This window comes from Musa acuminata, chromosome BXJ1-6 (genome assembly GCF_036884655.1).
Source record: "Musa acuminata AAA Group cultivar baxijiao chromosome BXJ1-6, Cavendish_Baxijiao_AAA, whole genome shotgun sequence".
Lineage (NCBI taxonomy): Eukaryota > Viridiplantae > Streptophyta > Magnoliopsida > Zingiberales > Musaceae > Musa > Musa acuminata.
Genome location: NC_088332.1, coordinates 43,467,281 through 43,493,102, shown reverse-complemented (window position 1 = coordinate 43,493,102; position 25,822 = coordinate 43,467,281). Strand labels below are relative to the sequence as shown.

General features: G+C 45.2%; 6 protein-coding genes across 7 annotated transcripts; 5 read left to right on the top strand and 1 right to left on the bottom strand.

Moving 5' to 3' along the window:
- Nucleotides 1-461: 461 nt before the first annotated feature.
- LOC135677179 (ricin B-like lectin R40C1) lies at nt 462-5,295 on the top strand. The gene is made up of 7 exons (XM_065189190.1): nt 462-1,045; nt 1,165-1,287; nt 1,593-1,835; nt 4,395-4,520; nt 4,607-4,729; nt 4,804-5,032; nt 5,113-5,295. Coding segments are annotated over exons 1-7 (1,377 nt in total). The 5' UTR covers nt 462-514; the 3' UTR covers nt 5,115-5,295.
- A 991-nt stretch (nt 5,296-6,286) lies between these two features.
- Nucleotides 6,287-7,938, top strand: LOC103989653 (NAC domain-containing protein 100). Of its 2 annotated transcripts, XM_009408570.3 has the most exons (4): nt 6,287-6,358; nt 6,459-6,658; nt 6,764-7,047; nt 7,154-7,938. In XM_009408570.3, exons 2-4 carry the CDS (start codon nt 6,469-6,471, stop codon nt 7,721-7,723), a joined length of 1,044 nt encoding a protein of 347 aa, XP_009406845.2. In that variant the 5' UTR covers nt 6,287-6,358; nt 6,459-6,468; the 3' UTR covers nt 7,724-7,938. The 2 variants fall into 2 exon arrangements, with proteins under 2 accessions (XP_009406845.2, XP_009406844.2); XM_009408569.3 differs by having other exon boundaries at nt 6,310-6,658.
- Nucleotides 7,939-10,455: 2,517 nt separating this feature from the next.
- Nucleotides 10,456-12,064, top strand: LOC135677178 (thioredoxin-like 1-2, chloroplastic). The gene is made up of 3 exons (XM_065189189.1): nt 10,456-10,853; nt 11,143-11,484; nt 11,567-12,064. Exons 1-3 carry the CDS (start codon nt 10,635-10,637, stop codon nt 11,822-11,824), a joined length of 819 nt encoding a protein of 272 aa, XP_065045261.1. The 5' UTR covers nt 10,456-10,634; the 3' UTR covers nt 11,825-12,064.
- Nucleotides 12,065-12,363: 299 nt separating this feature from the next.
- Nucleotides 12,364-13,549, top strand: LOC108953196 (uncharacterized). Its single transcript, XM_018827979.2, has one exon. The coding sequence runs from the start codon at nt 12,510-12,512 to the stop codon at nt 13,371-13,373; it is 864 nt and encodes a 287-aa protein (XP_018683524.2). The 5' UTR covers nt 12,364-12,509; the 3' UTR covers nt 13,374-13,549.
- A 1,852-nt stretch (nt 13,550-15,401) lies between these two features.
- On the top strand, nt 15,402-17,624 carry LOC135677177 (expansin-A15-like). The gene is made up of 3 exons (XM_065189188.1): nt 15,402-15,597; nt 15,680-15,989; nt 16,074-17,624. Exons 1-3 carry the CDS (start codon nt 15,468-15,470, stop codon nt 16,375-16,377), a joined length of 744 nt encoding a protein of 247 aa, XP_065045260.1. The 5' UTR covers nt 15,402-15,467; the 3' UTR covers nt 16,378-17,624.
- Nucleotides 17,625-22,903: 5,279 nt separating this feature from the next.
- Nucleotides 22,904-24,934, bottom strand: LOC103989650 (transcription factor CSA). Its single transcript, XM_009408565.3, has 3 exons — nt 24,228-24,934; nt 23,525-23,989; nt 22,904-23,357 (listed from the first exon to the last, which is right to left on the bottom strand). Exons 1-3 carry the CDS (start codon nt 24,559-24,561, stop codon nt 23,083-23,085), a joined length of 1,074 nt encoding a protein of 357 aa, XP_009406840.2. The 5' UTR covers nt 24,562-24,934; the 3' UTR covers nt 22,904-23,082.
- Nucleotides 24,935-25,822: the final 888 nt, after the last annotated feature.

Below are 25,822 nucleotides of genomic sequence, written 5' to 3'. Positions count from 1 at the left end.
CACTCGAGTTCATCACGTTCGATCGAATAGTCCCAATTCCAGAAGGCTCTTTTGTGACACGGACGAAGGTCCTGCGAATCGGCCGAGGCACCGACCGCGGCGGGAATACCGGCTCCCACCGCTCGCCAGCTTGCTCCTCGCGAAGACGCCAACTGTCTTCTCCGTGTGGGTCCCACTCGATAATATTTTTCCCGTCGTGCCGGGAGATATTTCACCGTGTTCTTCCGGCCACCGTCGTTGTGGCACATCCCATGTGCTGGCCGAGCACCAAACACAGGAACACCGGCTCCCATCGCCGCCCGGCTTGGTCCCCTCGAAGGGTGATCGAGCTTTGGACGGGAGTCGCGTCCGCAAGAGACCAGCTGTCTTTTCCGTGTGGGTCCCACTAAAATAATGATGTTTCCTGCCGTTGCGTGGATATCTCATCTCACCACATCATTCGGCCCAGCGTTGCACGCGTCGATATAGCGGATCCCAGCATCGTGCTCGGATCGAGTAAATTGATTCGATCCACATGGAATTCCCCTTCGGGCACTACGGTCACCACCATCACCGACGCGAGGAGGAGGAGGAGCGGGAGGAGCACCGCTACCCCCCACCCGACCACCACCATCACCGCCGCGAGGAGGAGGAGGAGCGGGAGGAGCACCGCTACCCCCCACCCGGCCACCACCACGACGACGGCCAGGCGCCCCCACCATCCTCCTTCTTTAGCGGCGGCGGCGGCGAGGAGTACGGCCGGCCCGCCTACCCGCCTGTCCAGCACGTGTCACACGAGGGCGGACCCGGGTTCGACCAGCCCAACCCTTGCCCTCCCGCTCCCGGCTACTATGGCAGGGGTGGCGGCGAACACTTCCACCACCATCGCCCCCCGTATTCCTCGGGGACCCACCACTTAGGCGGCCACGAGGGATGGGCGGAGGAGCCCTCGCGGCCTCGCCAGCCTACCGTGAGGATCTTCACTAAAGCAGAGGAGAACTACTCCCTTTCGATCAGGGATGGGGAGGTGATACTCGCCCCCAACGATCCTAGCGACGACTACCAGGTACAGATCCTAAACCAAGTTGCAAATTTTTTTGGTTCTTCCTTCAAAATTCCACATCTTTTGGGCGTAAAACTTGGATTTTTTTGCACATCTTCTCCTGTTTTTGTTTTGGTTCGTAGCACTGGATCAAAGACTTGAGGTACAGCACGAAGGTGAAAGACGAAGAGGGCTTCCCAAGTTTTGCCCTCATCAATAAGGTCACTGGAGAAGCTCTGAAGCACTCCATTGGAGCAACCCATCCGGTGAGTTTAGCCTAATCCGTGTAGCTAAATATTCTCAATGCAAGTGTTTGGATCATGAAATTGAATCCTAAAACCATCTCTTTTGCGTAAGGAGTAGCCCTGCTGGGATCCTGCTAAGAGATCATAAACAAACGAGCTACTTTTCTTCTGCTAGTCTTTTAAACGATTGTTTGCTTCCCTCGGGTCTTTTATTAGACTGTAGGCACTGATCTATCTACTTATCTGTGTACGGAATCTAATCTAATTTATGTTCTCTCTATTCCCTATCCTCATCTTGTCTTGCGATTCTTTCACACTCATTGCAGGTTCGGCTGGTTCCATACAATCCAGACTATCTTGATGAGTCAGTCCTGTGGGCTGAGAGCAGGGACACGGGGGAGGGCTTCCGATGCATAAGAATGGTTAACAACATCCGTTTGAACTTTGATGCTTTCCATGGAGACAAGGACCATGGAGGAGTCCGAGACGGAACCATTCTCGTGCTCTGGGAATGGCTCAAGGGTGATAACCAGAGGTGGAAGATTGTTCCTTACTGTAAGTCATTGTATATGATTCACTCTCTTAGTAAATTGTTTTCTTTTTGTCATTCAATAAATACCGAATCCTGTCATTTGCTTTAGTTAGTAGAGATAAGGAGATAACTACTGTTAATGGGGAAGACATGAATGGAGGTGAATTGGTGAATGGAAGTAAGAAGACTGTCTGAGATATTACATTTTGAGTTGCATTTTTAAGAAGTCTTGAAGAATTGGTTCGGTAAATTCTCATAGCTTTTAGTTTAGGCGGCCTCTTTATGGTACAAAGACACTAAGCAATTTAAATTTATTTGATGAGGATCTTCATCTGGTATATGCCTAGCAGCCACTGGTTATGTAGATCTGAGATGAGGATTGATATGGTGAAGTGCACTAAACTAGCATAGATTGTAGAGAAAGGGGGAAGGCATCTTATGCAAAGCAAATGGTGAATTATCATCGAATGGCAAACTTATGTGATTGTCAAACTGCAAATTCATCCATAATCATGCCATGGTGTAGTCTATCTTGATATTGCAAGAGATACCGAACATTTAGGCTACTTCGGTGAAGGAACACAATGCCGCAGAGTGCTATTCTGCTTTTGTATGCTTAGAAGCAGCTGGTGACTTGGGTTGTCGAGAAGAAATGGCCTGCGCGTGGTACGCTCAGAGGCAGCGGCTGGCAAGACTCGGTAAGGAGAAAGAAACCAAAAAGAGAGGATGAGGAACAAGAGCAAAGTTGAAAACTGTAAATACCCCATCGCCCTTTCATTATGCTAACAAGATGGCACTTGAAGTGCCATTGATTAGTGAGTGCTACACCACACTGCATCATATCGAATCTCAGACTCTTGTTTCTATCTGAAGCATTTGGTTTATACATATGGGCCGGTCATTAATAGTATACTCTGCTGAAGCTAGTCGCTCCATCTTACTAGTTACATGAAACTGTGCACTTCGTTATCACTCTTGGATCCAATAGAAGGGAACCAAGAGGGATGTTGTCTTGAAACACCAGTTATTCTAATATGCATCAGATAAGCAGGCATCTTTGAGTTCAATATCCATTCCGGTGATCTTATCTTTTCCATCATTTGCATGCAGGAGAAACGCCAGGGTGTCCCGATCTTTACCTGCTTATTTGGCACCATCGTTTTAGTTTGCGAATAAGTTGCCATAGAGGTGAGCTTGTGACTCCCTGTTCGAGCAAGCTTTTCATGTTGGTGAAGCTGTGGGGTTGGCATTTGTTTGGTGTACCCTTTTGCTCAGTGTGCCTATTTGTGTTTATATTCTGAAGACAGACAGATACAGTGTATTCTACCTTAATGTTTAGCAGACTATGAAAACACAATATATCCTCATGTTATTTTTGTGCTTTGTGGTGTGTCGAAGATGTGTATGATTTTCATTTCTTATATTCTCTTATTTAATGCAATTGCTTGCTCGATGTTACAACTCGATGCTCTTCCAGGTCACTGGCTTTCACTGTAATTCTGTTTAGATAAAAAATTGTAAAGGAGATATATTTAGGTATCATTATCTGCCGTTCATACGAAATCAGACATTTCGTGCCATCCATCGTCACAAATTGTAATTTATTAATATAATTGTAAAAGAAAACATCTATAATCGGATGTAATTAAATTTACTAATAATTAGGTTTTCATCAACAATAACTCATACTTTAAATCAAGACTCAGTATCTACAAAATCTGTAAGAGCATAAGTTAAATCGAATTCTCATATCTCCTTGAAGATAGGAAAAATGAGTTTCTTTCTTTTCGTAAAAGAATAATGCAGTGGTTGATATGAGAAGAAGTGAAAGGTTTAAAATGGAAGGTTAATTCGATTCTATGCCTTTTTATTTCGTGGACGTCAAATTGTAGCTATAGTGCTCGAATATGGATCCGATGCCATGAGGGACACATCCATTTCTTGGCACAGTGTGTGAGGAAATCGAACAATAGAAAGGTAGGAAAACAAGATGGAATCTTGTCTTTAGTCCAATCTTTCCTTCTCTCCAATGTCCGATATGAGAAGATAAGATTCTCTCTCCCCATGTTTTTCGTATATTTCTTCTTCTTCTTCTAAAAAGATTTCACATGAATTCTTTGTGCGTGAGAAGTAAAAGAACGGTCTCAGTGAGCCGACGCAGGTATTCGGTAGATTTAATGGACCACTATGGGAATGGATAGAGACGAGCAATCCGCCATTGTTGATTCGAATAATATTGAGCTATAGGATCAAAAATATAAGAGAGGAGAAAAAAGAAAATTCCAAACACCAATAAAATTAAAAATAATATTAAATTTTTCCTCAGTTTATAGAGATTAATTCCGTGTCAATTGTTTGTTTCTATAACTTAATATTAAGCATAATAAAATAAATATTATTTCATTTGAAGCTTTGCAGGGATGGCAGGCAAAGTTGGTCTATCGGGTTTGCTTTCCCACCCTTCGCGTCGCCTATAAAACGCCATGGCATGCGCGTCGAGGACACCATTCCAGAGACGACGACGATGTCACGCTTCTTCCGCCACTACCACCGGGAGGAGCAGGTCTCCAACCCTCCTCCTCCCTCCTACGACTACCTCGGAGGCCGGCCGCCGCCGCCGCGCACCGTCAGGATCTACACCAAGGCCGAGCCCAATTACTCCCTCTCCATCCGTGACGGCGAAGTCATCCTCGCCCCCAATGATTCCCAGGACGACTACCAGGCAAGAAGGACTCATGTCCACTCTCCATGTATCGTCTCTCCCTCTCTCTCTCTCTCTTATTCTGTTGCTTGTGGACTGCACTGCAGCACTGGTACAAGGACATGAGGTACAGCAACCAGGTGAAGGACGAGGAAGGCTTCCCGAGCTTTGCTCTCGTCAACAAGGTGACCGGCGAAGCCATCAAGCACTCCATCGGAGCTAAGAATCCTGTGAGTCATCGTCTGCCGCATGCTGCTCTGGTGGTCCTCCGAGAATTCATCGTCTCATCGACGATCCCTTGCAGGTTCGGCTGATCCCTTACAACCCGGATTACCTGGACGAGTCGATCCTGTGGTCCGAGAGCAACGACACCGGTCGCGGCTACCGATGCATCAGGATGGTGAACAACATCCGATTGAACTTTGATGCCTTCCACGGGGACAAAGACCATGGAGGAGTCCGAGATGGAACCACTGTGGTGCTGTGGGAGTGGCTCAAAGGGGACAACCAGAGGTGGAAGATCGTCCCCCAGTGTGAGTTCTCCTAAATCTCCGGCTTCTTCTTAGATTTCTGACATGCCTGCCCATGTAAACCTGTACATCTTGTGATGCAGGAACAATGCCATTGAACGTCTGCTGCTGAGCATTTACTGGGCGATATATATTCCATATAATATGCAGGCCAGCTCGAATAAGATGTAATTTGGCTCTGTGCAACCTGTGCTATGTTGCTGGAGTTGTGTGACTTGGTCAATCTACTGTAATAAATATAAATATATATATATAGTTTGCATCTATTACGATGGCCTGTTGATAATATATATATATATATGATGGATTGATTCAGTGATCGATGCTCGTCCTTCTAATCGAAGCCTCCTAATATTAGCCATCCATGAGCTTCGAAATTGACACTGTAATAACGATCTATAATCTTAAACCAAGATGAAAGATTATGTTAAATCAACGATAATTAAGTTGAAACTTATGTTATTATTATTGTAGTACAAAGATAACGAGCACATGACTCATCCAATAATGCGTCTCCATGGCATCATTTTCGATCATTTATGGAGGTGTGTTACTCAACTCCCATTTCCCATTATCCAGTCAGTGAAACTCTCTCCGAGTCACATCACCACACCTTCCACGACGTAAAGCAACAGGTGACCAACGAAGGAGTCGGCGACTTTCTTCCTTCCTCTTAAGGGCCCCACGCGGTTTCTTCTCCTTCTGTAATTTTCTAGTGCTAATCGCTCAGTAACACACATGGTAGGGTGGCGTAGCGATCGTACACGTCGGAGGCCTCCTCACTTCCGGCTCAGCATGGGGAAGGTGGCAAGGGACCCATGGCGGGGTTGTCAAGGCTTGCATGGCGAATGGGATGATGACTCCAACCTCCGAACAAGGCTTGCATGAACCCTCCTCACCCGACTGCTCTTTGACTCACGGTGATAACTCCCGCACCATTATTACCTTCACAAGATCAGTGTGCCAGTCCACGGCACGGACCAGCTTCGACAAATTTGTCCTTGCAAGTGGCTGAGTCTACACGCAGAAGAAGACAACCACTGGAATGCCACATGGTTATGTTGCCGTCTGTCGTTCAGCAGTGAATCCATCCTGTCGATATAGCTCGGGATGAAAGCTAAGATTGGTAGAATCTCAGTACAACATAAGGTAATTTGGGCAGTAAAAACAACCAAGTGGTGCAGCGTTTGAATATAGATTGGAGGCTTCTCCTACAAGTGACTTGCGCAGCACGTATGTTAGGCTTTTAGGAACCGAACCCCGCTATTTATGTGGATTCTCTCCCTTCCATACATCCTCTACTTTCTCAGGTCCACACAACACGCCTTGGTACACTTCTCCTTTCCATCTCCTGCTTTGTTCTCCTTTCTTGGGTCTCCAACCTGGTATTGGATGCATATGTTTCACGCCTTCTTTGCTTTGTGTCTAGAGGTGCAACCATGGCTGATGTCTCCGTGGTCAGCAAAGAGGAGGAGGAGTGCATGAACTTGCCCCCTGGATTCAGATTCCACCCCACGGATGAAGAGGTCATAACCCATTACCTCTCACCAAAGGTCGTCGACCACAGCTTCAGTGCAACCGCTATGGGAGAGGTGGATCTCAACAGGTGTGAGCCGTGGGATCTTCCAAGTACGTACGCTTCTTCTTTGATCTGTTGATGTCTGAATCCCTTTTTTGGGCGGCCGGAGTCCTTAATCTTTTGGACCGGGGGTCCTGCTGTGGTTTGCATAATAGGCAATGCAAAGATGGGAGAGAAGGAATGGTTCTTCTTCTGCCAGAAGGACAGGAAGTATCCAACCGGCACGAGGACCAACAGAGCCACCGAAACTGGGTTCTGGAAAGCCACGGGAAAGGATAAGGAGATTCTTAAGGGGCGAGGAGTCGTCGTTGGCATGAAGAAGACCCTTGTGTTCTATAGAGGAAGAGCACCCAAGGGAGAGAAAACGAATTGGGTGATGCATGAATACAGGCTTGAAGGCACTTCCACATTAATCCCCAATCTTCCCAAGTCTGCAAAGGTACTGCTCGTCTCTGTTAGTGGACAGCCACTTTTAACTGTTCATCTCTGGTAATGTCCTACTGTTGTATGTGTCAGTAAAAGGAATCTTAACTCTACGATTGCAGGATGAATGGGTTGTGTGTAAGGTCTTCCACAAGGATACAGGACTACTCAAGAAAAGCACACTGCCTGCCTTGGAGAGGATCGACTCCTTGGGAGATGATTTCTTGGACTCCACTGCATTACCTCCTCTCATGGATCCCCCCTGCCTCGATTCTGCCACCAGGCCTGGTTCGAGTTTCAGCAACAAAGATGATAGCCTCAACTTCCAGGATGTCCATGCAAGCTTCTCGTCCATGATGGGAGTTGATTACCATCAAGTTGGTCCAGATTTACCCCCCAACAGCTCTTCCTACTCGTTCTTGGGGTCGATGAACTTGAGCTACTTGCACCAGGAGGGGGCGATGCTGGGAGCTTTAGCTGCTGCCGAAAACGACGCACCATCTGCCATCACGAGGAACTGCAAGGTGGAGCAGAGCTCAAACCACTCGGTGGGCTGTCATTCGCAGGAAACCGGGCTGAGCACCGACCACAACACGGAGATCTCCTCGGTGCCGTCGAAGGACTACGATGAGCTCGGCGACCTTTCCTCGACCGTACCAGGTTTTGATCTGGAGAACTTCTGGCAGTACTGAACACTTTGAGATCGATGCATTCGATACGTTACGATGGTGTTCGCAGTCCTTCTTCGTCTCACATTGCGTATTAGATTTGATTACCAGATGTATACGCCTTACTGTCTGTCGCACAAGCAGATTAAATCTACCATCGAGAAACAAAACGTGTGAGGACTAATGTAATTAAAGTATTATTGTTTTGTATATGTGAATTCTACTGGAAATTTTCTTTATATGCCATCTTGAATGCATGTTGAGGAAATCTCATCAACTTACAATCTTCCTTTATGGGGTTACAGTCATTGAAAGAAAGATTAAAAGGGACACGATGACCAACTGCTGAGAGTGTGTCAGCAAGAAGAGGGTTTATAGAATTCAGTTAAAGCTGATGAGAGAGAGGGAGGGAGGGGATAAGGTGCAAGTGGAGGGGGATTTCTATTAATGTGAGTGATTTGCTTCAGCTAATAGCTTGCTTTCCATTCAAAGGAAAGCGTTTCGGTTCCTCTCAGAGACTTGGTGTGAGGAGAATCACCGGCGTTTCCGCCATAACCCACCTTTCATGCATCGAAACCCGGGGAAGAAACCGTAGGGAATATTCTTATTCCGACAACCTCGCTAATTGTGATCTCATCATCCACAGCATTGGCCTGTCGATCTAATGAGAGAGATACTAAGACACCACGAGTCTAAGCTGCTAAATATCCATGAATGAGTCCTGCAAGCTACAGCTCTGGTCCTCGAATCCATCCATCGTAATCTTGGAAGCGAAACCAGACCTTGCACTGCAATAAGGAGCCGACACCTATCCGGATGTCGCAGGGCAATACGAGCAAATCTTAGCTTCCGTTATTTTCTGGTTGATCAGCTGAGCTCATCATCGACGTGCTCATCTTATCCGCCATGTCGATGCTGCCTCCCCAACCGATCGAGTGTGCAGTGATCCCACCGCCTGCTTGGATTCTCTCTTCAGCAGTCCTCACCGATCTCTGGACTGCACGCCAGAAGAATCCAAAAGCAACACTGCAAAGAAAGAAGAGGGAGAGAGAGAGAGAGAATCCGGGAGGAGCATTTCCTCTATATTTGCCACGAAACCAGATGGTGATGTATGGTGAGGTGCTGAGGATGGAGTGGGGTCACAAAGATAAATATGGAGACTATCCATATCTCAGAAGAATCCTGATGTGTTTTCTCCAAATCTTGAAACAAGATGGAGGTGTATACTAACAGATTAGATTAGCTTAAAGTATGAACATTGTTATATCTGTACTTATGGTAAGATGCCATCTTAATCTTTCTTCCATATAGGGGTGGATAAGGCTAGACGAAGAGTTCCGTGAAACCATCTTTTCTTTCTCTCTCTTGCTCACTTTTTCCTGTAATCTTCTTTCTACTTTTACGTGTGGACCTCACCGTGCATAACCTTGGAACCCTAATTCTTGACCAATATCGCCGGGTCGATCCACATATGGGCTCATACCAAGGAGTTCAATTGGCATTTGTTGACCAGCCAGTCGATCAGATTCCATGCGAGGTGTGGGCTACAGCTGAGACACCGCCCGGACAAGAAACTAAAGGAACAAGAAAGCGAAAATGATGTGTTCGATCATGGTTGATTCCGGAGTCGCAAAGAGCACCGACACATGGAAATCCTGATCCGTCTCTTGGAATAGCTTGGGGTGAAGTCGTAAAGCTGGTCATCGATGACTGCAGCAGCATAGGAATAGCTCGATGTGGAACTGCTAAGATGATGTCTCGAGCAATGCAAGTCATCCATTTGTTGATTCATGAGGTAGGCGAAGACTTGAAGGTCTCTTCCTTCCAGCGTCACTGTACGCGCAGCAGTGTCTGTCTCTTGGAAGGCACGGGAAAAAGAGATCAGCGAGGACGGAGAAGACACTCCATGTCACGGTGACGAAGACCTCAGGCCAGCGGCCGAAGAGATGCCCGAGCGAACGTCATCAAAACATGGACTCGAGAATAGGCTTAAGAAGCACGTGTCAAAAGAAAGAAAGGGTCTCGTTTCGAGGAAGACGAAGAGGAGGAGAAAGGGACGCACGAATTCGTGAATTTTGACCTGAATCAATTTACTAATTCGAATTGTTTTAGCAAATTTTAATAGAAAAACATATTTGATTTAGAATCTAAGAATAAGATTGGAATTTACATTAGAAGGCAGCCCTGAAAATTAATTGACAAGCGAATTAATAGATTTTTTGCGGATAAATCTCTCAGTTTCCTAAACATTGCTGTGGTCGGACCCACAAGTCGCACAAATTGGGGCGCGAGCGATTGATTCGGTACCACACGCCTCTTTTACCTTCCCCGAGGAAATATGAGGTGTACTGCGCCATGTGTGGAACCCTCCGCGCGCGCCGTTCACAAGACAGGTAGACATGGGGGCGCCGGGGGGTGGGGAAGTTCAAGTCCAGGGGCGGATATCTTGGTGGCGGGTCCCACACTAAAACCAGCACCAAAGACCATGGGCGAGGTTTTGGGTCAGCCATCTGGCGTCATAAATTATCGCGCCTCAGGTGCCTTCGGCCTTATCCAAAGCTTATCCCTTCTTTGAAACGAGGCGGGGTTTAAACGTGGCGGAGCCGCTGAGTCCACGTCGCGCTCATCATCACCGTAGGTATACGCCGTCCCGGACCCACCATATCGATCGACGGAAGAGATTCACTACGGGAACCAAAGGAACGGAACGGACGTTATAAAACGGCGTACCTTTTGTCTTCCCCCCAAATCTTTTTGTAGCGCAACTGACGGGGTCTTTGGGACCCTTTTTCCGTTCCCCCTCCCCCCACCCCCTTTCTTCCTCCCTTGCCTCGCCGCAAACCCCAATCTAAACCTCTGGAATTTCTATTAGTTTGGATCTCGCGTTCGTGTGATCTCGTTCGGAGAGGGGAAAAAGCTTGGACCTTTGGAATCCATGGCGGATGCTTTGGCTCAAATGACGCTCCTTTCGCCCCATGGCCACCGTTCTTTGTCGCGCTCTTCCGACCGGAGAAACCGCCTTGTTTGTGCGTCAAAGGATGATCTCTTGAGGTCTTCGTCTTCTTGTAATAGCCAGTTCCATGGGAGAAGGCTGGTTATTGGCGCACAGAGAGAGAGGCCGTTGAGAGGCAACCGAGGTTCTAGCTCTGTGCAGGTGACCAAAATCTACAAAATCCTAACTTTTCTGTTTTTTCCTTCTTCATGGCCATGTTTGTTTGTACTTTTATGTGCTAAAGTTTTGATCTTTTGCGGCTTTTAGGAGGTTTCTTCCTAATATCCCCTGTTCAAGTTTCGGCCCAAAAGTTCACACTTTTGATCTTTCGTGCTTTGTTTGTTGAAGTAAAAGATGGTTTTTGGATCTTTATTGTTTTAGGTTCTCGAAATTCTTTAGATCTTCGTGTTTTCGTGCTGATTTCCTGATTTCTGTATGATTTTGATTGCAGATGACTCTGTCCTTTAAGAAGGCTTCGAAATGGTGGGAGAAGGGGCTTCATCCCAATATGAAGGATATCAAGTCGGCTGAGGATCTCGTCGACTCCTTGTCGAACGCGGGCGACAAGCTCGTCATCGTGGATTTCTTCTCCCCAGGATGTGCAGGCTGCAGAGCCCTCCACCCAAAGATCTGCCAATTCGCAGAGTTGAATCCAGACGTTCAATTTCTCCAACTAAACCACGAGGAACACAAGTCCATGTGCTACAGATTGAATGTCCATGTTCTCCCCTTCTTTAGGTTCTATCGCGGAGCGCACGGTCGCCTGTGCAGCTTCAGCTGCACCAATGCAACCGTAAGATCCAAATCCCATTCTTTCCATGTCGAACACAACCCGATCACTTGTTCTGAATCACTGTTTCCTGCTTCGCAAACAGATCAAGAAATTTAAGGATGCTTTGGCGAAGCACATCACCGAAAGATGCAGTCTTGGGCCAGCCAAGGGGCTGGAGGAGACGGAGCTCCTTGCCTTGGCTGCAAACAAGGATCTCTCCTTCACCTACACAAGAACGCCTGTTCCCGGACCTGATGAGCTTGCAGAGAAAGCTCCATTTAACCCAAACCTACCTGTGCATGTTGCTGCTAGACTCACCCTGGAATCTGAGGACAAGGCTTTTGCCGCAGCCGGTAGATGAGACGGTGCTCATAAGCTGCCATCCATGCTTCCGTTCTGCGTCGCTGTGTAATTTGTGTGTCTGTATATATATATATATGTTTGATGATTTGCTGCTGTAGTGCAGGCTGTGATGTTTTTTGGGTTTGAGAAGCCTGCTTATTGGTTATGTATGTGGTTGGATATGACGAGAGGTGTGCTTCCTCAATTTGTATTGCTTATATTACGTAAATGTTTCTTCGTCAAATTATATGGGTACTAATATCTATAATGTCAAATCACATTGGGATGCGTTGATCATTGTGTCGATCCATCATTCCAAAAAATGCAATGCAACTCGAACCAATCGTCAAGTTTGGCCGACTGGATTCGAATCAAACCCAAACCAAATGGAAGCACCGGCTCTACGAAGATGAGGATGCTGTTGATGCCTTGGACGCTATCGATGTAGAGGAACAGCAATGGCCTAATAATTCGAGGAGATACCAGAAATGTGACAGCCATTACGGTACAATCTCGGATCGCCAAGGCATGGCCAGATGAAGAAGAGACTTGTGAAAGCTCATCTTTCCTCATGTGATCGCCATTACAACACCTTTGCCAGCCCACCTCTCCATTCACTCCGTTCACGCTTGGAGTTAGGTTGCCACTCCTTTTAATGGCCGGAATCCATCACCGTTTCTCCCCATCTTCTCCCTTTGCTTTTCATGAAGGATCTCTCCCTGTTCCTTCTCAAGAACTCCCTCGCGTCCAGGATGAAGAAAGGGTTCAGGAACTTCTGCCATGGCGTCAGCTCCACATCGACCCTGAGGCAGAAGAAGGCCGAACCGGACGTGTCCTGCGTCGCTGCGCCATCCGTCGAGGGCTCCTACTTGGAGGAAAGTAACGCGACAGCAACCCCTCTGACGCTGGAGCAGATGATCTTGCAGCTGGACCTGGAAGAAGAGGCTGCGAGGAGGGAGCAGCTCGACGACTACAGCGAGGTCCACCGGAGGATGTCGTGCGTGAACAACTCCGACATCTTGAGGTCAGCGCGGAATGCGCTGAATCAGTACCCGAGGTTTTCTCTCGACGGGAAGGACGCCATGTATAAGTCGTCCTTCCGCAACCTCGGCGCGAGGCCCAGCAGCTTCGAAGTAGGCCGTAGATCCGTTTGCTGCTGCAGCAAATTCGTGGGAGCGTCCTACAAAGCCGGTTACCAGCTGGACCTGGAGAGAAACCTGTGTCTTCCGCCGACGGTGGCGGGGGAGAATGTGGTTTGGTGCAAACCAGGAGTTGTAGCCAAATTGATGGGCCTGGACGCTGTGCCTGTGCCAATAGGCGGCCGGCGAGGGAAGAATGGAGCCATTAATCCTGCTTCAGCTAGTAGGAAGCAATCTCTGAGGAGAAACGGAAGGCATGAGCTGGAGAAGGAGAGAGTCCTTCACATGGGACTGCATGGCTGCAAGGGGATCGGGATGGGGAGGGAATCATCTGCTTCTTGTTCCGCTGCAGGCTACTGCGTGATGAATCCGATCTCCGTCGAGCAGTGCCGGAGCGCGGAGGCCTGGCGATTTGGCCGGGCAAGGTAGCCTTATCACGTTATGGCATCCCCTGCTTCAGCCGTAAAACCATTACCGCAGGATCCCAACCAAGTCATCTCCTTAGATTTTGGTCCTTTTATATATATATATATATATATATATATATATATATATATATATAATTAGATGAAACACAAATATATAACAAGTGATCAGTTGTTCGATGTATTGTTTCTTTTTGAGTTTTACTATAGAGGTGAAATTTCCTACAGAGAACGGTTAATGTTGAGGAACACAATGTAAAAGCTAAACCTTTGAGAGACAAGATTACAGAACGAGACACAGTCATGCAGATGCAATAAACAATCACAGGAGCTTCAAAGCTTATCTTGCAGCCTCTGACGCAGAACGACCTGAACCCTGAGGCCTCCGGCAAACAAGCTGTGGGCACAACTCCACCGCCCAACTTCCGGTGGGTGCACATGGTTTTCCCGCTTCCTTAGTTTCTGCGGTAGCCCTAGCAAACGCCTCGCCGGCCATGGCTGGCTGCCAGTTGTGGCAGATAACAGGGTGTGGGCGACGCCAACAGTCTCAAACTCCCATGTTGGCGAGCACACAAAAAGAGAGAGCCGCGGCTGGAGATGAAGACACATGTTGGCCATGTGTGCCCATGTGAAGCCTCTCCCTATCTCGACAGCCTTTCGACCCCTCCCTGGTCTTGGACGAATGCTCATTGGCAGTCTGGTTTTGTTGGGCTCTTTCATATCCTGAAGAGCCGTGCACAAGCTCTGACGAAGCTCCACTCCGTTTACCTGGTGCATGAGATATCAGGCTTTGGGGTTGAGGATATTGAATGAGAGAATCCCGAAGTCTTGCCTGATCTGCAGATCACATCGTAAGATCAAATTTCCACAGCCGGCTTTTACTGACCTCCAAATTTCTTAATCACCATGATACCAGTTGACCAAATCGTGGACTTCCGAGTGGTCGACGACTGAACCTTTCGCCCGCTTCTTTAAGAGGACAGCCTTCATGGTTATCTAATAGCTTATAACATGGTGGCACAGTGAAGCAAATCAAATGACCTACGCCATTGACTGGTTGAGATCTGTGCGTAATCCTTCCTTAAACAAGTTCGAGCAAGCTGCCCATGTAGGTTGCTCGAGACGCAATATTAACAGTAGAGCCACATGAAGTCAGTACAAGATATACGAGAAGGTACAGCCAAGGACACACACACAGACACACACACCGGATTCCAATGGAAGGGAAGAAGCAGGAGAGGTTCTCATTTCTTAGCTTCAAAGCTGGTCAGTTCACCACATGCCACCCACTCCGATGCAAGTCTCAGATTCAGATACATATTATTTTTCCTGCTCTCTGGTTATTGAGAAAGCTCTAAAAGTCAAGACATCAATTCCAATGGCAAATCACAAGTCTCCAAGTCAAACCAGTAACCATGTGCATGCAGCAGAAGCAATATAATACAGCTTATAAGAAGACGACTCACTGAGGAGTTCCACAAAGAAAACTTCATGGGATAACTTCAAGCTTAAACCACGTACTTTAGTAGTAGCTGCTAATTATTCTGAGCTCCTGAACTCAGATTCTGCCATTAATTTAGTAACAGTAACAGTAACCCAGTCTTAGGCATCGAGCATAATTATCTCCTCGAAAGAGACACCAAAGTTCATTTAAGTTCAGTAAATTAAGCGAAAACGGGAGTTTGGTGCTTTCTCTCATCCTCGAACAGATACAAAATAAGAAAGATGCCAACTCAGTTTTGAGGAGAAGAAAAGTAAATAATATTTACTATTTCCGGATGACTTCAATCAGCAAAAGGACTTTAATCGACCCACCTAAAAGTAAGCTCGCAATAGTTTGTAGGCCATAGGAAGCTGATATTGTAGGGTTAGCAGAACAAGGCATAGAAAATTTGGCTGTCCTCTCGTACCAGTTTGCTGAGCTGTTTAGTTTTGGTTGAGACACTGCTCTACCGCCAGTCCAATTTGATCTTATTCTCATTCATACCATCGCAACCTCTCATCTATATATACACTCACCCTCTACTGTCTTCTACCACCAAAAAACCCTCTGCTTCTCCACTCCAGTCGAGTTCTTTGCTTGTTCCGGTGTGGGGACATGGCGTTTCCTAGCTTGTTCTCCTTCGTCACCCTTTTGATCATGTTCGGAGTCGCTCATGGAGGTGATGGTGGATGGATCGACGCACACGCTACCTTCTATGGAGGTGGTGATGCTTCTGGGACGATGGGTAAGCTTCCACTTCACCAGCGATTCGCCACAGCTCATCCAACCTTCCTGACATGGTGTTGCTCCTTCGATCTTTGTCGCAGGAGGGGCATGTGGTTATGGTAATCTCTACGACCAAGGGTATGGCACCGAGAGCGCTGCACTGAGCACGGCTCTGTTCAACAACGGGCAGAGCTGCGGTGCGTGCTTCGAGATCAAATGCGCGGGCGGGCAGTGGTGCCTCAAGGGTTCGATCGTCATTACCGCCACTAACTTCTGCCCTCCAAACAACGCGCTTCCCAACGACGATGGAGGGTGGTGCAATCCGCCCCGGCACCACTTTGATCTCTCTCAGCCCGTCTTCGAGAAGATCGCACAGTATAAAGCAGGCATCGTCCCAGTCCAATACAAAAGGTATCAGCACCTCGTACTCACTTCCTTGGACCATGTCCTATGGCCCTCGAAAGTTCGTATAATATCCATGGATTCGCCTTGCAGGGTCTCCTGTGTGAAGAAGGGAGGAATCAGATTCACCATTAATGGTCACTCCTACTTCAATCTGGTTCTGATCACCAACGTCGGGGGTGCGGGAGACGTGGTGGCCGTGTCAGTGAAAGGGTCAAGAACCGGGTGGCAGCCGATGAGCCGCAACTGGGGCCAAAACTGGCAGAGCAGCAGCAACCTCGACGGCGAGTCCCTCTCTTTCAGCGTCACCACCAGCGACGGCCTCTCCGTCACCTCGATGGACGTCGCGCCACCGAACTGGAGCTTCGGGCAGACGTATTTGGGAGGCCAGTTCTGAACGCTTCCATAACTCCAAACCAGCTCCAGCTTCCTCTTGCTTCCAGTAGCACGCAGTTCGATCAAGTCTTATAGCTAGCAGCACAAATTGGGTCATGGGAGGGGCCTCTCTTTTGAATGGCCCTCGTCATTGATGACCTTGCACTTGCTGATTTCCTCGTTCTCTTTTCTTCGTTTCTTTTTCCTTCTTCGTTTATTGGCATTCTCTTCTGCCATCCGAGCCTCATTGGAGTGGCAGAAGAGAGCATCATCAGAATGGTGGGCGAGGAGGAAGGCTGAGGTGAACAAAGGAGGATGATCACCCGCCCATGAATTCTGTCCTTTGTCATGTAATATTCTGTCTCTGTGGAACGGTGAGTGTAATCAGTATATATATTACATATATATATTATCTATATATATATATAAAATATATTTTGACAAGGGAACTTTGCCTGAGAATATATATATATATATATACATATATACATATATACATATATATATATACATATATATATATATACATACATATATATATATACATATATATATATATATATACATATATATATAGTATTTAGGAACTGTACCCGACTCGGTACCACAACGGATCTAAATTTTGAATACCTATACCCGAAAATGTCGGTTTCGGATTCGGATCGGTTTTTGGGGCTCAGTTGATGTCTGTTATATCGCCCGTGGCTGAGGTGTCCCGCAAAACCGCAACCGGCGGTCTCATTAGGGCGCCTGCTCCACGGCAGCGATAGCAGATCCTCCGAAGCCGACGTCTAACTAGCGGCGCGTCGACGTTGGATGGTCTTCTTGGATCGTCGGAGAGCACCCGCCGCCGAGAAAAGCGCCTCTAGGAGATGGTGTTTCTACCCCGCGCTCCCAAGATCTTCAAGCAATGGGTTGTCCTCCTTCCTTTGTCATGCAGAAGTAGTGTTTTGGGGTTCTCGTTGGTGTTTCTGGATCAGAGAACCGAGAACGCGATGATGGTTAGAATGCTTTCTTCCGTTTTCTTCCGATGTTGATTGCTTCACAGAACTTGTAGTACTGAAATTTGCTATTCAGCATGGATGCCCACTTTGCTGCATCTCTAATGTCTACCACGCCTCTCCCCAATCCAGCATTACAGTTATACCGCTCGATAAAGCATGGATGTTAGCTTTACATATGTCTAATCATGTTTTCTCCTTGCTAATTATATTGTTGATGTTCTTATGTGATGATAACATCCACAATTTTTTTCTGCTTCACAGAACAACTGTTTTTAGTTTACATTATCGACATCTGTTTCATTCTGAAAATAAAATATCACTGATACTTGGTTCTTTTTAGGAGGTGCTTAATTGCCTCGATTACATCTTATGGCATGTCATCAGTTAATCTAGTCCTCTCTTGTTAGACATTGACTTGTGAGGAACCTGTCACCATGGTTGTAGGTTACTAGTATATTGACTTTACAGCATTCGGTAATCATCTTCGTATATCAATGGACATTGGGCTCCTCAACTGAGCTACTTATCATCCATCCTAGAATATCGGGAGATATTCACATTGAAAAATTGTCTGATTCATTTTGGATCCACTTACAAAAGTCCATTAAAAATAAGATTTGACATGTTACTTTCCAGGATCAGAGGGTCAATTTCATGGAGGGTATTATGAACCTGAATTGGCTAAATGGGCCTTATAACCTACTTGTAGTTTCAGATGGCCTTGTAGTCCTTGGGTCTATGTTGTTTGACCCACTGTTTTTTTTCCCAAAAAATGTGAAGAACCAACATCATCAGGGCAACTTGTCTTCTCTTTTTAGATTAAATAAATTTGAATGAATTACCATAAAACTGTATGATCATTAATACTTAAAAGAAATTACGTATTTTATGAGAGTAAAATAGCTATTTAGGCGGACCAAATTACCATTGTAATTCTTCAAGGGTGATGTGGCATCTCACAAACCTGATGTATGGGGTAGCACATGTAGACTCGCACATCATGTTAGTGAGTGGCTGTACCATCCTTGAAAAATTACGGGGTGATTTGGTTCACCTGAAGAGTTTATTTCTTTATGAAACATTTATATATTATTGACTTGATTCCTCGCTTACATAAACTTTATTCTGGATGCTCACCTTATTATGTCCACATAGGCTACTAAGAAGGTCACCAACCGTGTTTTGAGAACCTTCAATGGAGACCTTGTGCATGAAGTTGGGGTAAAAGTTATGCAACTTTGCACATCTAAAGTGAGAAAAATGCTTTCGGAAATTTTGGTAAAGGATGCTAATATCATTTCATCAAATTAGGAAATTGAGTGGTAATTCTGACCTATGGGTAGTACTTATGATACATCTGTTAGTAAAGAAGCCAATCCAGTGCAGAGCCTTATCGTTGTGCTGCTATCCTTTTACAAGTAAAAAATGAAGGTTAGTACATTTGTCATGTAAACTTGAATAGATGACTGTCAACTTGGTCTGTGTTCCTTTAATATTTTTGTATGTTGCAAGACACGATTATTATCCATACACAATAGTTTTTGTTTAGCTTACTGGCTTTTCTGGCCAGGTATTCTGATGCAGCATTCCATAACTTACGTCTTCTTAAGAGATGATCGCTTTGATGCTCACAAAAAGGGAGAAAAGGAGATTGGAAAGTGGAAAGTGGGACCAATTTCAACTTGAAGAATTGATCATAATTTTTATAGATGGTTAGTGATTTTGATTGACAGCTACAGGAATTTGAAAGCCGAGCCTTCACACCATGGTGAGGTTTTTCCCTTATGTCCTGCATGACCAATGTTCGAGTCATGAAATTAATCTATTTAATAAAGATAAGCCTGTGTATACTGAACCATCCTGTATTCCACATGGCCAAGAACCTCATACAGTGGACACCCCCTTTTTCACTGTAGGTATAGGATCCAAGTACATATGCTTGTTGTTGCATGTTATGAGTAATCAATGTTTCATGAAATGGCATCTCAATCAAGGTTTTTTGTTATTATATTGTCACTTCTGACACTGGCTTTGTCATTGTCATTTTAGAATTTTTTTGTTTTTCTGGATACTTGTTTATTGTTGGCATTGCCATTACTGTACACAACTTATCAAGGGCCCTCCAAGCATTCCCAACAAATTTGAAACTCATGGTTCTTTGTTGTTTGAAGAAGTATTGGAGAATCGAATTTCATGAGATCCATCTCATTGCTATCCTCTCTTCTGAACACTGCTATTCCTTTCTTCAGTTTGTGATTGTTTTCATCAAAGCAGGAATATCATGCTATGCTGATGAATCATGGCAAACATTGAGATTTTGTCATGCATCCCTTATATATTTTATCTGGAAAGTTAATGGTTAGATTTTAGCATGATCTATCTGCTGACACATAGGTTCTTCATTCATATGCTTGGCATTCCTCTCTTGATCCTCCCCTCCCAATTGATTGATGTCTCGTTCTCATCATGCTGTTCTTTGATAAATAATTTGCATTCTCTAGGCAACACGTGTATATATTTGTATGTTAAGTGATCCTGACAGAGACTTTTGCAGCAGTTAAGTGGCCCCAGAACCACCACCAAAACCTTAAATTGCTCCCAAGCATGGGCAACGTAGCTTTTACGACCGTCGGTTCTCCTCTCTTTGGCGGCCCATAGGATGAGATTCCAACAGCTGCGAAAACTCAATTGAGCTTTTGTGGTTAGTTCCAAGGTCTATTATACTACTCGGAAGTCGTGGTGAACCACCTAAGCAAGATTCCATTTTTGATGTTGACAAGCGACTCTTCAGCAGGTTGTACCGACAGTTCCTTCTGCTGTTATTGTTTAAAGATAGCATGGCATCACCGACCAAAAGTAGCCATATCATTTTAAGAGTATAATGCATGAGTCGTTGAATGCCTTTTAGACTTCCTGTGTGACACCTGTACTTATGATTTTAAGTATATTTCGATAGCCTTTGAAGTGATGACATGACCAGCAATGTTTATGCATGCTAGATAAGTATTTTTAAGTTTGGTTCTCCCAAGTCAACTATTGCTGCGCCTTCAGTTCAGTTAGTGCTTTCTGGGTGTTGGATAAAACAAAACAATATATGAGTTTTTTCTTTATGACATTGTATCTGCAATGTTGCTTGAATGGGCTCATACCTCTTAAGTTGCATGTTTGCATGGGAAAGGAGGTGCTTTCTTAATTCTTTGCGGAGGGGAAAAAAAATCTGAAGAAACATTTAAATTTGTGTTAGTATTATTTATCTGCTGGTGTCATATTATTTCTGTTCTCTTAATAATGTTGGTGATGGCACTAACAGTCTATTGTACCTGCTCTGTGAAATTTAGGCCCAGCAAAAGATGGTGGACATCCATTCACTAATGCAAAGCAGGTGCGTTTACTTTTCCTCAAAGATTCATTTAAATATGTAATGTAAGTATGTGCAAATTGGGGTTAGAGAATCATCATGAATCTCTCTCTCTCTCTCTCTCTCTCTCTTCATGTTATTTATAATTGAAAGAACCAAATTAAACCATGGATAAGTATTTAAGTACTTTAGACAGCAGCATTTCAGCAGTTTTCTTCTTGCTGCTCTCTCTCCCACCCTCGAGTCCATATTGCTGAAATCCTTCTTGAAAGGAACACCCAAATCTCTGCACTCAGCAGCAGCATTTAGCTACATTTATGAACCCGTGGGATCTGGCTGTGGTGTCTCTTGAACCACCTGCCACACCCCATAAATGGCACCTCCTTAGGTTGGATGCGTCAAACAAGCAACCATGATGGCGTAGCCACTGGTGAAGGTGGAGAAAAGATACAGTTGCCTCTCTGCATTAAGCTAAAACGAAGAGAGATGGAGCATCCCCCCAGGGAGTCCCAGCCATAGTCTTTTGTCAGGGACAGCTCTCTAAATGAAAGCAGACTGCTTTTCTGGAATCTTAGAACAGGGTACAACTGCAATAACCTAGCATTGAGCATCTGTATGACACATACAGTTTCGTTTTTTACTAAAGCAAACATAATTTTAGGCAGTAACATGTATCTTACTCCAGCTTTTTACTCTGTTGCTTTCTTCTCCAAGGATTGGTCTAACTGGTTTGAGGACTATGTTCACTCAGTCAGGTGGATGAAAGCATCGACTCTAACAGGCTGGGGTCTATGTTTTCTCTTAAGGTTCTCAGCTTCTCACTGAATGTAACTATTGGTCACCACCATGATTGAGCTGGGACTGTCAGATTGAGCTGGGGCTGTCAGTCTTCAGCATCTCTGAGCACCCAACAGCCTCCCAAGTCGGAAGGTGAAGCCAACACAAAAGGCCTCTGCTTCCCAACAACTCCTGCTGATCTCTTACCCGATATGGTACGTGGGAATCATGACCAACCCTAGGATTTTGTGTCAGACCGGCTACCAAACCCTCCACCTACCAAGGGGGGTGGGAGGCCGTTACCGCTGGGGGGCAGAGAGTCTGGCCGAGGACATGATGTGGAGTTGCAGCACAAGAAGAAGCCAAACTTGGCCTTGCTGGTTCCCACTGTGGCACTCGGAGCCACGTTTTGGAACGCTTAGCTTGACGCTTTTAACCGTGGGAAACTAGAGTTTCACCCATGGGTAAGTGTGTCATGGTCATCACGAAAGGAGATGCTGGCGGCATGGGGTTGCACCATTCTTGGACTTGCTAAATATTGATTTTATTGCTGTGTTGCAGAAGTGGTTCGTAGAGCAATCATGCAAAAGCTTGTGCTAAAGTTCACGGCAAGGACAACCATTCAATTTTGAAAAAGCTCTACGCTGCAGCATCCAGCCTTCATTCTACAACATTACTCTATTCCTGGATGGACCTAATAGCCCTAATCTACGGGGTAGGCACTTTCTCTCCTATATTTGTGGTAGATTTGTTGCTCAAAAGAAAATCTCTACTTGTTATTTACATTAATGATACTTCTATGATCAGATGTCCATAAATTACCTCTGATGGTGGTCAAACATAAATATGCCCAGTATTTGTCAAAGAAGCTTTCCTGCTCAGAAACGTGTCCCGGTATGTATCAACTTTATCGCGGAGCTTAGTTTTTTTTTTTTTTGAAGTATGGTTTTATAAATTTACCTTCACATATTATCTTGGTCACATCTTTTTATCTGTCCATGAATTCTACTTGAAAATTCTTAAGTGGAACTAGGGAAAATTTGAAAAAAGAAAACAAGATGGATCCTTCCAGATTCATCTTAAACTGATTCACCAGAATAATTTTCAGTAATTAAACGAATGCATGGATTTTTTTTTTTCATTTTTCATATATATGTATATTAGTTGATGCACATATGTGAGACATGCACACAGAATCTTCATTTAGTGAAAGAGCTCCTATTCAATGCGATTGTTAACCCACAGTACTTCTGGACACAATCATGCTTTTAGGAAAATTTTCATTTGCAATGAACATGCATCCACTGTCATGCATTTAGAATCCAAAGCAGAAGAGAGATGAAGTTCCACTGTTCTTGCAACTTAGAATGTACCTGAGACTTTCCGAGATGTTTTCTTGGTCCATAGGATAAAGCAACATCATATCAATTGGTTTGATCTGAAAATTTAAACAAAGCTCAGAGGATAGACAACACACGATCAGAGTTCTTCAACACCCCTTGCCCTTTCTCTTTCTAACCTCTCTTCCTTTTGTTATAGAAGGACCCCCTTTATAGATATAGTGTACCTAAGGAGTTACTAAGCCTCCCTATGTTGCTCCAACACCTAGGAAATCAAAAAAGGGCAACCTGATCTTCTCTCCCCCATGTTCTGTTTCACCATGGTGCAGAGTGTTGTTGGTCATGTGGTAGACCACAGCTTCATTTGCTGAAGCCCCAGAAGCTGAACCGGTGCCAGTGCAATCAGACTGATCAAACCCTGGGACCAACATCTTGGGAACACCATGTGTGAAAAAGCTTCCACCAGAGTCACCATGCTTCGCATAAATCCTGTTACTCGTAGTCACCACCTTTCCATCAGACCCTGGGTAAAGTAACTAACAGAGATCACGCTCCAGAACGAAGGTGTGATATTGAACACAAGAGAGATGGAAATAGAAAAAGGGCATGGCATAGGTTAAGAGAAGTAAAAGCCAAATCAGAATGCAGTACACGCGAGGATTTTTGAAGGAACAGAAAGAAAGGTCATACCATTGAATGCTTGATACGAATGTGGCTGGTGGGAGGGGCTGTATCCATTAGGGAAGCTGGGAACAATCCTGCTGGTGAAGGAACCGAGAGAAAGGTCTGCGCAAGTGGAAGCAGATTCATCTCTGGTGCTGGTGATGGTTGACTCACCACTGCATGCATTGTTGCTGGGGTTGACCACCTTCCTATTAGGGAGGGAGTGAGGCAGGGAAGGGATAGAGGATGAAGCAGATGGCCTTCTTCTCCTGCAGGCATTGGACTGCTCCCGCTGTTTCCTGGCCATGATCACATGCCAATGGTTCTTGACTGCATTGTCTGTCCTGCCAGGGAAGAGCCTGGCGATCAGTGCCCACTTGTTGCCATAAAGCCTGTGGGCAGCCAACAGCCTCTCCTCTTCTTCCTCGCTGAATTCGTCCCTGTTGATCCTTGGGTCCAGCTGGTTGAACCATCTCAGCCTGCAGCTCTTCCCTACCCAAATACAAAACCAAATCCAGAACCAAGGAGAAAGAAGATGAATCAGCAGAACACATCAATGTATTTATTCTACAAGACACGGAGATGGATCAGGTTTTTTCTTTTTTCTCTAGTTTCCTTCCAATAAACGATAAGGAAGACTGGATTAAGCTAGAAAATTAGAGAACTACTACTGGTGGGTGGAGTTCTTTGATTTTCTTGACAAAGATCTTCTCTTTTCCATTTGGAGTACCTGATCTTCTTTGTAGTTTCTCTGCAATCAGGTTCCAGTTCTGGGGACCATGTTGAGAGACAAGATCCTTGAGCTTGGCATCCTCATCTGGCCTCCAATGACCCCTAGCACATGGCCTGTGCTGCCGTTCGTTCCCGTGAACATGACCATAACCAGCTTCTTCCTCCTTGCCTTCCCTGTTGCTCCTTCGATCCCCATGATTCCCATGCCCCTCTGCTAAGCCTTGAAAGCCCCAACATTCCCTCTCTCCATGGGTAGAGCCTGTAACAAATGGTGGTGCTACCGGAGGGAGGAACCCCATGTCACCCGTGAGCTTTAGCTCATTCGGAGCCATTTGTTGCTTTGCTTTGTTTTAGTCGAAGGACCAGGATGACCCGACGAGGACTCCAGAGATGTGAGCAGGCGAGGAGGAGTTGATGAATAGCCGCTTCTGGTGGCAAGTCTGAAGATGATAGGGCTTTAAAAAATAAGGCAAAGAGAGATGGTGGAGGACCCCAAGAGATGTTCACCAAGAAAGAAACTCAAATAAAGGACAGCAAAGACAGCAACATGCTTGGGAGGAAGAAAACCACACGAGTCTCTCTCTCCCTCTCTCTCTCTGCTTGTTTTTTTTTTTTTCCTGAGACTGATAGCTCAGAGGAGGGTGTGGGAACTTGGGGTTTGCAAGCACAGGTTCAAAGAAGAACCGCTCGTGTGGGTCTGGGACTCCAAGTCCCCCCACACACTTTTATATGTGATGGTGGCCTCTGTCTCTCTAACACTCAACAAAGCCATCAGAACTTTCCTCGTCTTTTTCCACCTCCCCACCAATCTTACAATTCCAAAGCAAAGAAAAGGTGCCAAAAGAAAAACAAAAAGCATATAGAATTAGTACAGTAACCATCTGATGTTTGCTATAACTTCTATTTAGTGGAAGATGTACTGTGCCTTTAAACTTTTGTGCTGCATCATATGCCTCTCTAACTTCTATTTGGTGGAACTTGTACTGCGCCTTTAGACTTTTGTCCCGTTCCTACCTCCCATGCTTATCCTTTCTTTATTTCTTTACATCCAATGTATATATACATGCATATGTTTATATATATATATATATATATATATATATATATATATATATAATTTTCAGGCAATCTGTTTTGGTGGTCACAATTAATAGTTTATTGATTGTGTTTTCTGGGCCTTCTCAATATTTAAATCTCACCATCAAAAGGCATCATTCTGTCTGCTAGAATTTCGGGTAAATTGCATCCACTAGCTAAGTTCTCAGAAAGAGTTTTAAGTTATGAAACAAAAACGAGAATACTAGGAATAATATTATATGCCACAAACTAAGAGACAATGTGACTACAGAATGATTGCATCATCTTGGGGCCATAATTATTCTCCCCTTGCATCTTTCACTGCATGTTGTGTACAAACAATTGCAGGCAAAAGAAATCCCGCAAGCAGACAAAAGTCTCCTGCTACAACAGAGAATAAAAACTAAAACGATTATAAATACATGCCATATTCTTTTATAGGTTAATTACTCTAAAGAATCTGGATCATCTAATTCGACCAGGTGCATTCTGACAAACACTGAGACTTCATAAGGT

Coding starts and splice junctions, on each gene's coding strand:
- LOC108953196 (XM_018827979.2), top strand. CDS start 12,510: ATGAAGGATCTCTCCCTGTTCCTTCTCAAGAACTCCCTCGCGTCCAGG.
- LOC103989653 (XM_009408570.3), top strand. CDS start 6,469: ATGGCTGATGTCTCCGTGGTCAGCAAAGAGGAGGAGGAGTGCATGAAC. Junction 6,659..6,763: donor TGAGCCGTGGGATCTTCCAA/GTACGTACGCTT, acceptor TTTGCATAATAG/GCAATGCAAAGATGGGAGAG. Junction 7,048..7,153: donor ATCTTCCCAAGTCTGCAAAG/GTACTGCTCGTC, acceptor CTACGATTGCAG/GATGAATGGGTTGTGTGTAA.
- LOC103989650 (XM_009408565.3), bottom strand. CDS start 24,561: ATGGCTCCGAATGAGCTAAAGCTCACGGGTGACATGGGGTTCCTCCCT. Junction 23,990..24,227: donor GAAACTACAAAGAAGATCAG/GTACTCCAAATG, acceptor GTATTTGGGTAG/GGAAGAGCTGCAGGCTGAGA. Junction 23,358..23,524: donor TTCGTATCAAGCATTCAATG/GTATGACCTTTC, acceptor TACTTTACCCAG/GGTCTGATGGAAAGGTGGTG.
- LOC135677178 (XM_065189189.1), top strand. CDS start 10,635: ATGGCGGATGCTTTGGCTCAAATGACGCTCCTTTCGCCCCATGGCCAC. Junction 10,854..11,142: donor GAGGTTCTAGCTCTGTGCAG/GTGACCAAAATC, acceptor TTTTGATTGCAG/ATGACTCTGTCCTTTAAGAA. Junction 11,485..11,566: donor TCAGCTGCACCAATGCAACC/GTAAGATCCAAA, acceptor CTTCGCAAACAG/ATCAAGAAATTTAAGGATGC.
- LOC135677179 (XM_065189190.1), top strand. CDS start 515: ATGGAATTCCCCTTCGGGCACTACGGTCACCACCATCACCGACGCGAG. Junction 1,046..1,164: donor ATCCTAGCGACGACTACCAG/GTACAGATCCTA, acceptor TTTGGTTCGTAG/CACTGGATCAAAGACTTGAG. Junction 4,730..4,803: donor CCATCGGAGCTAAGAATCCT/GTGAGTCATCGT, acceptor GATCCCTTGCAG/GTTCGGCTGATCCCTTACAA.
- LOC135677177 (XM_065189188.1), top strand. CDS start 15,468: ATGGCGTTTCCTAGCTTGTTCTCCTTCGTCACCCTTTTGATCATGTTC. Junction 15,598..15,679: donor TGATGCTTCTGGGACGATGG/GTAAGCTTCCAC, acceptor TCTTTGTCGCAG/GAGGGGCATGTGGTTATGGT. Junction 15,990..16,073: donor GTCCCAGTCCAATACAAAAG/GTATCAGCACCT, acceptor TTCGCCTTGCAG/GGTCTCCTGTGTGAAGAAGG.